Raw genomic sequence first — 13,056 nt, 5'->3', positions numbered from 1 at the left:
GAATCCAATATCCATGACCCTACTATAAAAGACCAAATAGCTACAGCAAAATCTTTAATGGGACAACTTGAGTAACTCTACATCTCCTCTTGTAGAACCCTAGTGTTCCATAGAAGCCATTTGAGAAGCTCTGATCTAGGGTCTTAGATAATGAATATTAGAGTAATGCGAATCCATGCACATAACTATTTACCTAAGGTACTTTTTACATGTATTTACCACCTAAGGTCATATATTCACATCATAGAAAACATTGTCTAAAAATACAAATAAAACCTGTATTATTAAAAAGGAATGAGAAAAGTAGAAGAAAGGTTAATAGAGAGTTCTATCATCAATAGAACTGATATATCATCAACAAACAGGGGAAATTTGAGGGAACTAGAAAGGCCTAAAGTTGGAGAGAAAAATATAAATGAGCTATGGAGACTTTAAGGAAGAAAGGGGGTCTTGAAAATTCCCTAAGGTATTCAGAGACTGGTGGGAATGATTGTGAGAAGAATCTAGAAAATGGTAGTATAGACATTGTAATAATTCTCATCAATGGAAGGGAGGGCCAGCAAGAACTGTGGTAATAGAAATAAAGGAATGACATAGAAAGGAGACACATGGTTACAGAACTGATGATATCTGGTTCAACCTGACTATGAACATAGTTCTAACAATAATTATGGTGTTTCTGTTCTCAGAAATATTAGAAATGTGGGCTTGAGTGAGATTTACTTGGAAGTCTTGGTAGATGGAGTTCATTTCTAAGACTCACCAACCAGCCATCTTTCTTGATTTTGTACCCAGACACTATTCTTGTCATGATGTAGAGGAACATAGATCCTCCATGGACAGATCCAAAAAGTTAGAGAGATCCAGCTGCATGGTGAATTTTTCCAATTTTTAAATATTAGCAATTCAATTTATTTTGTTGTTGTTCAAGACAATTCCTTAGCCACAGGAAGCTCATAGAAAGGCTTTTTAGACTGGTTAATATTTTCATTTGGCTGAAACATTGATTTGAAAGTTACAAGCCTTTCTCTGTTTCTTCCCAGCCAGGTCTCTAGACAAACTGTATAACTTCGCTGATTGCTCTGGACTCCACCTGATATTTGCTCTAAATGCACTGCGTCGGAATCCCAATAACTCCTGGAACAGTTCTAGTGCCCTGAGCCTGTTGAAGTACAGCGCCAGCAAGAAGTACAACATTTCTTGGGAACTGGGAAATGGTAAGTAAGGATGTTCTTTCCTCTGAATTGACAAGTTGAAGGGAGTGAAATAAAAAAAAAAAGTTGACTTGGGACATAGTCTCCATCTCCAGAGTACTGGCCAAGGAAACAGGTGAGATGCTTGGCCACTGAGCTGACTGTCCAAGTGTACAAAATCAAATAGAGGGCACTAGAATTAGATAATTAAATTTATGTCTTTTCACCTTGATTTTTTTCTGTGGAAATGTCACCAGAATTGGGAAGATAGTGATTTATGACTATCAGTATTAAGTCAGATATAACCTCTGCACAGCCTGAGAGTAATTCAAAAGAACATTGGCCAAACATAGTTCTGGAGAACACACCAATGTGTTCTCACACATGGATTTATTGCATTCTGGGATTTGAGTTTTCATAATAATATGCTCAAGAAGGAGGGTCTTGTGAGTAAGAGCAGTTAGTTGGAATGTGGATTTCATTTTCTTCCCTCTCTTCTTTTTTCTTTTTCTCTTTTTCTTCTTTCTTTTTCTCAGGTGGGGACAAAAAAAATCAGCTAGTAATAGATAAGCCTAAAACAATTCAAACTAAAATAGATGATTGGTGGGATAATTCCTCCAGAGTTTGGAGGAATTTCTGAGTATGGAAACGTGTTACGTGAAATAAATCTTCAGGTGTGTAGTTGATTTGGTGAAGGGCAGATGGCGGGAAGAAGGCAGGGAGAAATACAGCATTTCTCTGTGTGTAATTATTAAGAGCTTGCCCCTCCCCTTCATCTTCTTTCCCCAAACCATTCTGAATACTTCAGAGAGGGAGCTAATTATATTAAAATGATATTATTTAGTCATCTGAGCTAACCAACACACAATGATCCTCATCTTTATCATATTGTGTCTCTTCAGGACTTAAAGCAAAAAGTCAAGAGGAAGCACAAAAATGGTGGGACAAAGGGTGAAGTAATTCAGCAGTGATATTTACTAGACACTACGTTGAAAATGAGCTATTTAACTTGTAGGGGAAGGAGCCTCTTTAACGCAATAGGTAGCCTGTCAGTCTTATAACTTGTGGGGAAGAGGGTCGGGAGGGAAAAAATTGGGAGAAAAAGAGGGTTGGAAATGTGGCTTAGTGCTAGAGTGCTTGCCTAGCATGCATGAAGCTTTCAGTACCACATAAGCAGAAAGAAAGAAAAAAAAGAAGTGGTCCTGTGGCTCAAGTGGTAAATTGCTAGCCTTGAGCAAAAAGAAGCTCAGGAACAGTGCCTAGGCTCCAAGTTCAAACCCCAGGACTGGCAAAAAAAAAAAAAAAAAAAAAAAAAGCAAGAATTCATGTATAAGGAGGAAAAAACATACAGTCACTGATAAGAAAATAGTGGTACCAATAAGAAGAGACAGAAAAATAATAAAATTCATGAATTTAGAAATTCAGTAACATAGATAGTATTGGTAAACCAAGTTTTTTGTAAGCATTTCTACAGATGATTTTTGAGACTCCAGTTAGGAAGCTTAAATACTGTCTCTCTTTTCTTTCAAAAGTGTACACACACACACACACACACACACACACACACACACACACACACACACACACACACACACACACACACACACAAATGACGTCAATGAATATTCTACTCATCTCAATATACCTTGTAGGGTTTGAATAAGAATCATTTTGCTGTTTCCTTTCATTTGTTTTGTATCCACAAACATTTTCTCTTGGGCTAGAGTCATTTCCTTTAAGATAAGCAGTGTATTTTGCTCACAATTTTTCTGTTGTATATATTTCAGAAGAAAATTGCATGGACATCCTTGGTTTTTTTCTCCAGTTTTCTTGCCATTTGCTTCTTTGTAACCTTATCTCTTTGGACAGAGGTAATAGTTTAATCACCATCTCCATGTTTAGAGAGAGACAATAGAACTGGTCAGTTCTCATCACTCATCCTTCCCTATACCCACACCCTGTTAACAAGAATTTTATCTCTAGGGCAAATCTAGTATTCAAAAAAGCCAAGGTAGACATTTTCTTAATTGTTTCTTACAAAGTGTCTAAGCTTCAATGACTTGCATACTTTTATTCTCCTTTGAAATCAGTGACTACTGAGGGCTACCAACCACTAATGTAAGGCATACCTAATATCAAGAGGTAAAGATTAAGAATGTTTAGGATGTCAAAGGAAGACTTTCTTGGTAGAAGATTTCAGACAGTTTTATTATGTACTATAAAGCCTTTCCCTAAATGCCCATAAATTGTAAACTCTATAACAGATTAAAGCTGAGTGATGATTGTAATATTTTATAACTTTATTAACCATTAGTGAATTGAAGGTAAATGAAACAAATAATTTTGAATTTGGAACTCCAATAGTGGAAATATATAAAAATTTGAGTCTAACTGTAGTCCAGAGAAATGGTGTTTTGTTTTTTTTTTTGAAAGCAATACTTAATGATAAAAATTACCTTAAGGGGTTGGAGTGTGACTTTGTTGGTAGAGAGCTAACCAATGAGCAAAAGTGTCAGGTACTGAGTTTTAGTCCTATTCTTGAACAAAAAATACCCTGAATTAATGTAGTATCTATAATTGAATAACCTCTATCTACATTATAAATTATACATTGGCTTCCTAAGTAGTTCTTCCCATTTCTACAAACAAATGAACTACATTTAATTAATTTTTGAATCAGTGTCATGTATTCATACCCTCACTGGATCTATTGTTTTCCAATGTATTTGGTTACGGAATTCAGTTCTCTGGAGCCTGTCTATTGAGTGATTTGATAAGCTCCAACTTCTGACCTTAGAAAGTTTAACCCTTTAGAGATGATTATTTTGGAAGAATAATGTGTGATTTTTTTTTTTTTTTTTTTTTGGGTCTGGTCGTGGGGCCTGAACTCTGGGCCTGGGTGCTGTCCCTCAGCTCTTCAGCCCAAGGTTAGCGCTCTACCGCTTGAGCCGCAGCGCCACTTCCAGCTTTTTTCTTTTTGCTTATGTGGTGCTGAGGAATCGAACCCAGGGCCTCATGCATGCAAGGCAAGCGCTCTACCACTGAGCCACCTTCCCAGCCCCCAATAATGTGTGATTTTTACTCATCCACTCAACATTCATTAAACATTTGGACTGCAATTGTGTAGATACCTACATAATATATAAATATACATTCATATATTTACAAACTGTGTGTTTTGTATATATATATGTAAAATCAGTAATAGTCATGTAAACCTAAACTAAGGTTGAACCATAGGCTTCAAACACATTGACAATTAATTATGAGGCTAGGCTCCAGATCAGAGCTTTAGAGAATTGTATTTTGCAGGAGGTAGAGGTTCAATATTTAGGCAAGGAGAGGAGGGAAAAGGAGAATGAAGGGAGCAATTTCTTTGTCTGCTTCCTTCCTTCCTTACCTCTCCTTATCTGCTTCTCACCTTCACCTTCTGCCTATCTTCTCTGTACACTCAAATCCAAATGAATACTGTAATGATATTTAATCATTATTGCATTTAATATATTGGTGTGCTCCTGTTGTGCAAAACATTTGCTGAATATAATAATGTGGAAATTGAAGGATGTCCTTGAGCTCTAAGATGGTGTGGTGTGTGTGTGTGTGTGTGTGTGAGAGAGAGAGAGAGAGAGAGAGAGAGAGAGAGAGAGAGAGAGAGCTACATCTCTACTTCTGGCTATTTGCTGGTTAATTGGAAATAAGAGTCTCTCATGTCTGCTTAAGATGGCTTCAAACCATTATCTTCAGATTTCAGCCTCCTGAGTAGCTAGGATTATAAATGTGAACCACTGGCACCTTGGTAGCTTCTCTCCCTCTTCCTCCTCCCTTTCACCCTCCCCTCCCCCTTCCCTTTCCTCTCCCTTACTCTCTCCTTTTCCCTTTTTCTTTCCTTCCTGGCCACCATGAAGTGAACAGACTCTGCAACATGCTTCTGTGCTATAATATTCTGCCTTACCTCAGTTTCAAAGTAATAAGAGTTGGCTGACAATAAACTGAAACCTCTGGATCTGTAAACCAAACTAAATCTTTCTTCCTCTTAAATTGTTTCTGTCAGGCATTTGTCACAGCGACAAGAAACTGATTAACACAAACTCTTGCCAGGCCTGCTTCTATAGAGCTTCCTAGAGTGCTCTGTGACAGAGTGAACATACAGAACAAAGACTTCCTGGTTTCCAGGAGTTTATTGCCTGAAACTACAGGCAGGATAAACTTTTACTAGTGAGCTATTAAGTCCTCCTAGAACTATTAAGCTTCTAAGCTGTTAAATCCTAGAACTGGAGAAACTCATTATAATTTAAAAGGATTAAATTATACATCATAGAAATTATTAAAGCAACAAATAATATGTGCAAAATATAAATTAAAGAACAAACCTGTTGATAAAGACATCATTTACTTTTGTAAGCACTTAATTAACCTTTGATTATTAAGGGAAATCAGTGATGTTTGAATTGCATTATTTAAATTAATTATTGAGATGGAAAACCACATGTCACTTAAATTCCGGTTAGTCTCCTGGAGAGTTAAAGGAAGCACTTGTGGGAAAACTGTCATCTGTGTATAAGTTGGATGAATCATTGGTGAGATCAGGGCCTTCATTTGTTTTCACTGACAGGAGCCACCGTTGCAGTGCAATTGATACTTTAAGGAATATAAGACAAACAATTTTCTTCACCTTCTACTCATTTCTCAAACACTTGCCTTTGTTTGCTCACAACAGGATACTATGAAAGAGAGCACATCTAATTGATGTGGTCTAATAGCACCATTTCCTGTTATTCTTAAATATTTTAAAATGCTTCAGTAACTTGTAAAAGTGAAGACTGATCTCTAGATACACCAGTCACCTCAATGGCATGAGTGAGCTGTCGGCATGAGGTCGGCAAGAGGCTGAAACATGATTTGGATATTTTTTTAGTTTGGAGCTCAGAGTATTGAACATGCACTGGCAACAACAGTTTATATAAAGTGAAGCCAAATTTCACATCACTTTAGAAAGCCTGCGAGTCATACTCTTGGGCATATATTTAAAAGAGAATAAATCAATATACCAGAAAAGGTACCTGCATACCCATGTTGGTTACAGCTGACCTCACACCATCCAAACTGGACTCAGCCAATGTACCCAAGAGCCAATGAATGGATAAAGAAAATATGAGATAGATAAACACACACACACACAATGTATTATGTATTAGAATATTATTCACCATAAAGAAAATATGAAATCATGTCATTTGCAGAAAAATGCATGGATCTGGAGATAATCAAATTGAGTGTGATAAGTCAAAATAAAAAGCCAAGAATCACATGTTTTCAATCGATTGTGAGGTAGAGACCTTAAATAATGGTGATGAGGATAATGGTAATTCTAATGAGGCACGAATGTGAAAAGGGTACTGTCTAAGAGGAGGTTAGTTATGGGAGGGAAGGAGGGCTGAGGAGGGGTAAAGCGAATCAAAGGATATTACATACATGTATGTATAAATATGTATATATGAATGCAGCACAATGAAACCCACTCAATGCTGTTTGAAAAGGGGGGGGTAATAAGAAGAAAGAAAAGAAAGAGAATATGGTGTATGGGTGAATTTTTTTCTAAGTACCCTATGTGAATGTACAGAAATATCACACTGAAAACCCTACAAAAGTTTGTTAACTCAAAAATAAAATTTGAATAAGATTCATTCTCCAACTAAGATTTACTAGCAATAAAGTTGATTTTAAAGACTTGTGAGACATTATTGTAACTATGTGACATCATAAAAAGGCAAAAATGTATACACAGAGTTAACAAACCAATGTTTCCAGGAGACATTTCTCATGAGAGGAAAGAGGAGAGGAATAAATATGGGGAGCATATTGATTAACTTATTCTGCGTGATATTGTCACTGTGAATGCATGGTGTCATGCACCTTGCAAAGCCTATACTAGGACACAATCCATATAGCACACCCCAATGTAAGTTGTGGGCTTCAGTTCCAGGGATTTAATATAGATATTTTAATAACATTTCAGTATTCACTTATCAATCCTAACATATTTCACATGAGTAAAATCCTATTCAGAAAGTCATTGATTATACTTATATCTTAAAATGTTTCTCTTACGTTTTTCATTAATAGTTCCAAAGCTTTAGGTCACACATTGAAGTCATTTTGAATTGATTATTGTGTTAGGTTAGGGATAGAGCTCTGGTTTTGATCCTCTACATGTGGCTATCCAGTTTTCCCAGCATCATTTATAGAAGAGTGATCTTTGCTACAATATATGTGTTGGGTTTTTGGGGGGGGGCATCTTTCTTGAGAATCATAAAGCTATAGTTGGATTCTTACTTCTCTTCCCTTGTTCTTCATGTCAATGTTTGTTGATTTTTTTGTTAACAATGGCTCAGGAAGAATACATTTTGAAATCTGGAATGGTGATATTTCCAGTGTGTCATTTTCTTCAGAAGTGCTTTGCTTAGTTGAGGCCATTTATGCTAAACTATAAATCTAATATTTAAATTCCTTATTTTCCATCCCAGAGGTTGTTTTAAAATTTTTTATGCACTTTTTGGATTAAAGGTGGGGGAAAAGGTCTTACTCAAAAGTATTTCACTCCACTGTTTAGCTTTTAATGAACATTAAGGTTTTATTTTTCCACTTTTTGATACAATGATATCTTTATGAAAGTTTCCCTTCTTATTAATTTTTCTAGGCCTTGCTGTAACAAATTACCATAAACTAAAGCTCTTTAAACAATAGAAATGTACTCTCACTGTTCAGGAGGCTAGAAATTTAAAATCAAAACATCAACAGATTTAGTTCTGAAAGTTCTGAAGGAGAATCTTTTCATGCCTCTCTCCTAGCTGCCAATAGCTGCCGGAAACCATGAACATAAAAACGTATTTTTCAGTCCTCAAATTTTCCATCACACAGCAATCTTGCCTGTGTATCCATATTATCTGTTATAAAAGATAGCAGTCCTTGTGTTTAGGGCCTACTCTAATCCAGTATTAGTTTACTGTACTATCATCTGTAGGGAGCTGTCTCCAAATAAGGTCTCATTCTGAGGTTCTGGTAGATGTACATTTTAGGGGATACTATTTACACCAGCATACCATACATTATAAAATATCACCTAAAAACAATATGGGGATTGGTGATTTTTCTTTTTCTTTCTTTTTTATTGTGAGAATACCGTAGAGAGGTTACAGTTACGTGAGTAAGGTATTGGGTAGATTTCCTATTGGGCATTGTTACCTCTCCTTGGTTTTCCCTTACCATCCCTTCCCTTACCATCTCCCCAACTCCTCCCTCCCCACCCCTCAAAGTTGTAAAGTTCATTTTCAACATAGTGTCTTGTACATCTCATTGTTACAATGGGTCAACCTGTATCCTTGATTCAGCATTTTGTTATTTCCCTTCCCCTCCCCAAATTAGAAAAATGTATATACAAGATGCAGGGTACCAGAATCAAATACTGTGAAACAGGGGGTGTATCATGGGGGAAGAACATACAAAAGAAACAGAAAATATCACATAGTACATTATAAGTACATTAAAAACAACAGCAGCAAAGATAAAACCTCTTGTGTCCCTATTTTGGGATTCATTTCACTTAGCATCATCTTATGTGGTCATATGTGCATAGCTTTTGACTTTCTACTTGTCTGGTAAGATTATCCTAGATGAATAGTAGTTATTGCAAATAAGGGAAACCATGGGACCTATGTTTCTTTGGGCCTGGCTTACTTCACTTAATATAAAATCAAAAAGAATGACACTGCCCCATTAGTTAGGAAATGGAAAGACTTTTTATCTTTTTTTTTTAAGAGTAGTTTGAAAGTACTGATAACTTGACTTGCTTGTTGGGGTAGGTTCCTCAATTTAAGATAATCCATACCTCCTGTTTGATTCCTGCTGTTAAGGAAAAGACAGAGATCTCTGGATGAAAAAGAGTTGGCAGAACCTCACCCTTCTCAATTCTAATTCAATGTCTATTTTTAATCTAGAGCCAAATAACTATCGGACGATGCATGGCCGCGCAGTAAATGGCAGCCAGTTGGGAAAGGATTACATCCAGCTGAAGAGCCTATTGCAGTCCATCAAGATTTATTCCAGAGCCAGCTTGTATGGCCCTAATATTGGGCGGCCCAGAAAGAACGTCATTGCTCTGCTAGATGGGTAGGTCAGATTATCTAGCTGTTCATAACGGCATTATCCATCGAATGTAATGAAATAAAATACTTGCGGTTCTTTTTCTGCTTATTTTCAAACTTCAGAATAAAGGAGGGCCTTTTCTCCTCATGTCTTATCCCTTTCTAAATTAGAAATTCTTCATCAAACAATAGGCCCTTCCTAGTCAAAAGAGGGTAGCAGGGTGGGGAGGGAGGTAGACCCCAATCTCTAGGATGGTTTGGAGGGGACGCATTATTATTTTTTTTAATATTATAAGGTAACAGCATTTCATAGCATCTTTTATACTTTTTTTGAAAGTGAAAAGGTCAGGAAACACTAACGTATTTGTAGGTTAAACCGCAACCGAACAGATAGATTCATTAGCAGAGAGGACACTAAAGAATTGTTTTATAGAATTTTGACTGAATTTGACCACCATTTGTAAGCATAGGCACAGATGAGTCACACTGTGTTAAATGCTTGCTGACTTAGTCCTCCTAGTGGTGGACCAGGCTCAAATGGGAGAATGGAGACATCCGTGAGGGTCTGGTTACACAGGGTCGGAGGAAATGCCTGAGCTGAATTTGTTTTCAGAAATAAGACAGAATAACGGTTAAAGGGAGCCATAGTTTTGTTCAAGGAAGGCTGAAGATAGGAATCTTCAACATAAGGTCGGAAGTGGAGATATAAGTGGAGCAGGAAGGGAAGGAATGATGTGGCTGGGGGTTCCAAAGGTTGATCTAGAACACAATACCCTGGACACCAAGGCATATATTATATGTGGCATCTTGTCATAATATGGAACAGTAATGATTATTGCTACAAATTCAAAGAGGAATAAGATATTTTAAGGTATTTTGTAGTGGAATTCACAGGCCAAGAGATGTTAGAGATATTCCATGCAAATATGAGATAAACAGGATGTTTAGCTCCTGAATGTCCCTTATGTCTTGAGATTCTTGTTGCTCCTCATTTTTCTGGTTACTTAGTCTCCATCTAGGCTTAAGAACATAGGCAGTTTTCTCTTTTATATAAGTTATTGATTCTTACTTTAACGTCTGTTCTTTTTCCACTCTTTTTTTTCTGCTTGTTTTCTATCAGGAGCAATTTTCCCCTTTAGTTCATCAAAAATTTTCATGAACCTCATCCTTATTCAAAGTGTAGCTGTGGGCTTTTCTTTGCACACTGAGTTCTGAAATTACTCAATATAAATGTGATGGGGAAGAAGGAGATGGAGAGGTAGAGTTTCTTTTTTCTTGCTACAATTAGTAGATGAGGATCACAGGTATTGAACTTTACTTGCTTTTCATAGATGCATAATCAAGCAAAGCTAATACATAAAAGTATCATTTTAGAGCACATAGTTGTATTGTAGATTATTTATTTTACTGTAATGATTTGATTTATGTGTTTTTATATGACCTATAATGATCTTTCAGTAGCATGTCATTGGGTCAACCATTTATTCATTATACAGATATTTCCTAACAACTCAAATATTCCAGGTACCATATTAGAAACTTGAGAAATTAATAATAAAAATATCCATTGCCTTCATCAATTACTTATGAAGTGAGAAGGTGATGGATAGGCATTGCCCAACTAACCTTAAAACTTCATTTGTGGTTCTATGAATGACTATAAGGGGTGAGGGGGGTAATTAAATTAACGAAATGGCATATAAGAGCACAAGAGTATCTGATGGGTAATGTATTGGATGATTAGAAGTTAAGTAGAGAGAAAAGGAAACAGAAGCCCTAGACAGAGCAGTGAACAGTAGCCCTGTTTTTGTTTGTTTGTTTTTAGCAGAATGGAAGGCATGTATAAAAGAAGTTAAGGATGACAAATGACTAGGTTCGTTAGAGAAAGTTAAAGTTAGAAAAGTGACTAGGGTCATGTTACATAGGGTTTACAGGCAGGATGAAGAGCATTCATACTGTAAGTGTGTTCATGCTATTCGCTTTCCACTTTTCTAGTTGACTCCTGATCAGTCCAAACTCCAAGACAGGTCGCAAAAGACTAGAGAAAATCCTTTAGGGAGAGGGAAAAAACTTAGCAACATATTTTCCTTTTATGTCTCAGGGTGGGGGTGGATAGGAGGAAGGAGAATTCGCTTTTTAATGTATGTGCACTAAATATATAGTGAAATATAACTAGAAACATGTAAACATCCCCAGAAAGCTGAACTAACAATAACAAAAATGTCACCTTTCTAAATGACCAGCTATGTCATTTTTTTCTTTTCACTTCTTTTTTTTAGTCTTCCTGGCTATAGAGATATAATTTTACATAGATGTGATTGCTGTGTATGCTTCGTTTTGAATTCTGCATTTTTTACTCATTGCTTCATAGGTCTCTGATTCCTGCATACTTCTCATGTTTGGCATTCTTCATTCTAATAAAATATTCCATTGCATTAATGTACCAAGGTCCTCTCACTGTTGGGCATCTGGACTCTTTCCAAGTTTTGCCTGTAATATACAGCACAACCATAAACATCTTTATACAAATAGGTTTTTTATTTCTTTTGAATTATATCCTTGGGCTATATTCCAAAAAGTCAAAATACATGATGATTTCTTATGGCTTTTAGTATTTGCTGCCAAATTTCTTTTTAGAATAATTTAACCAGGTTGTAGGAAGTGGTGTTTCTGCATGTCATTCTTTCCAATATCTCACACACAGCAATAAGCAGTGTCAAGTTTATTAATTTATTCTATTTAAATTAATGCATGATTGTGCCACATGGCTGTTTATATTTGAATTCTGTTAACCATGCAAAGAGCTGGATATTTTCACAATCTTTATGTCAAACCAAACCTAACCTAACCAAACTTAAGTTTGGTTCATAACATAATTACCAATTTTTTTTGTGAGGCCCTAGAATAAGACTATTTTCAATTCAGTTCATTCCTTTCTTGCTATATGCAATTAGTTACCAAGCACTGATATTGATGACTTCTTAGAACCACTCACATCTCACCCATCTTTTCATTTTCATTGTATTTTATTTTATTTTTGCTGGTTGTGGGGCCTGAACTTTAGACCTGGGCACTGTCCCTCAGCTCTTCAGCTCAAGGCTAGTGCTCTACCACTTGAGCCACAGCACCACTTCCAGCTTTTTTCTTCTGTTTATGTGGTGCTGAGGAATCAAACCCAGGGCCTCATGCATGCAAGGCAAGCACTCTACTACTGAGCCACCTTCCCAGTCGCCATCTTTTCATTTTTAAGCCTTCACATTTTCCTTCTTAAATTGTTTCTCTGTATCAAATGTCAAACTCTAATAATATTTTCATATGGACTTCTGAGTAGATTTGAAAAAAAAAGAATGTAACGTATGATCAGATCCATCTTGTTTGAAATCAAACCCTTTAAAGCCTCTGACTGCCTATATTTGCATCTAACGAGCTACTATATCATCTAATCTAGGCTGCTTTCCAACTACACCCAAGTGTAGGTGCACATTTGTATTTTGTGTTACTTGTGTAGAATACCACCCTCTTCTCTTGTTTCTCCTTTTCCCAAAGCCCTCTCTGACACGGTCAGGTCAGATATTTCTATGGTCTATCCTGGCTTTGAACAGCATTTTATTTTTCTGCTAGGCAGAGCACTTATCAGGTTCACAGTATATCTGTTTATCTACGTGCCTCTATTTTTTAAAAAAATTTTTTTTAATTGTGAGAATACCGTACAGAGGAGTTAC

At 36.4% G+C, this 13,056-nt stretch overlaps 1 protein-coding gene across 1 annotated transcript in view; it reads left to right on the top strand.

Annotated features, from left to right (window-relative positions):
- The window catches only part of LOC138830143 (inactive heparanase-2), a 444,295-nt gene that overhangs the window by 249,734 nt on the left and 181,505 nt on the right, over nt 1-13,056 (top strand). The window contains exons 4-5 of the mRNA XM_070026578.1: nt 1,044-1,217; nt 9,188-9,359. Of these exons, the coding sequence (XP_069882679.1) occupies nt 1,044-1,217; nt 9,188-9,359 (346 nt within the window). The remainder of the gene's footprint in view (nt 1-1,043; nt 1,218-9,187; nt 9,360-13,056) is intronic.

The sequence above is a fragment of the Dipodomys merriami genome, unplaced genomic scaffold, assembly GCF_024711535.1.
Source record: "Dipodomys merriami isolate MVZ:Mamm:240054 unplaced genomic scaffold, mDipMer1.0.p SCAF_184, whole genome shotgun sequence".
Classification (NCBI taxonomy): Eukaryota; Metazoa; Chordata; class Mammalia; order Rodentia; family Heteromyidae; genus Dipodomys; species Dipodomys merriami.
The sequence above is the reverse complement of the archived record's forward strand: the minus strand, read 5'-3'. Positions and strand labels throughout refer to the sequence as shown.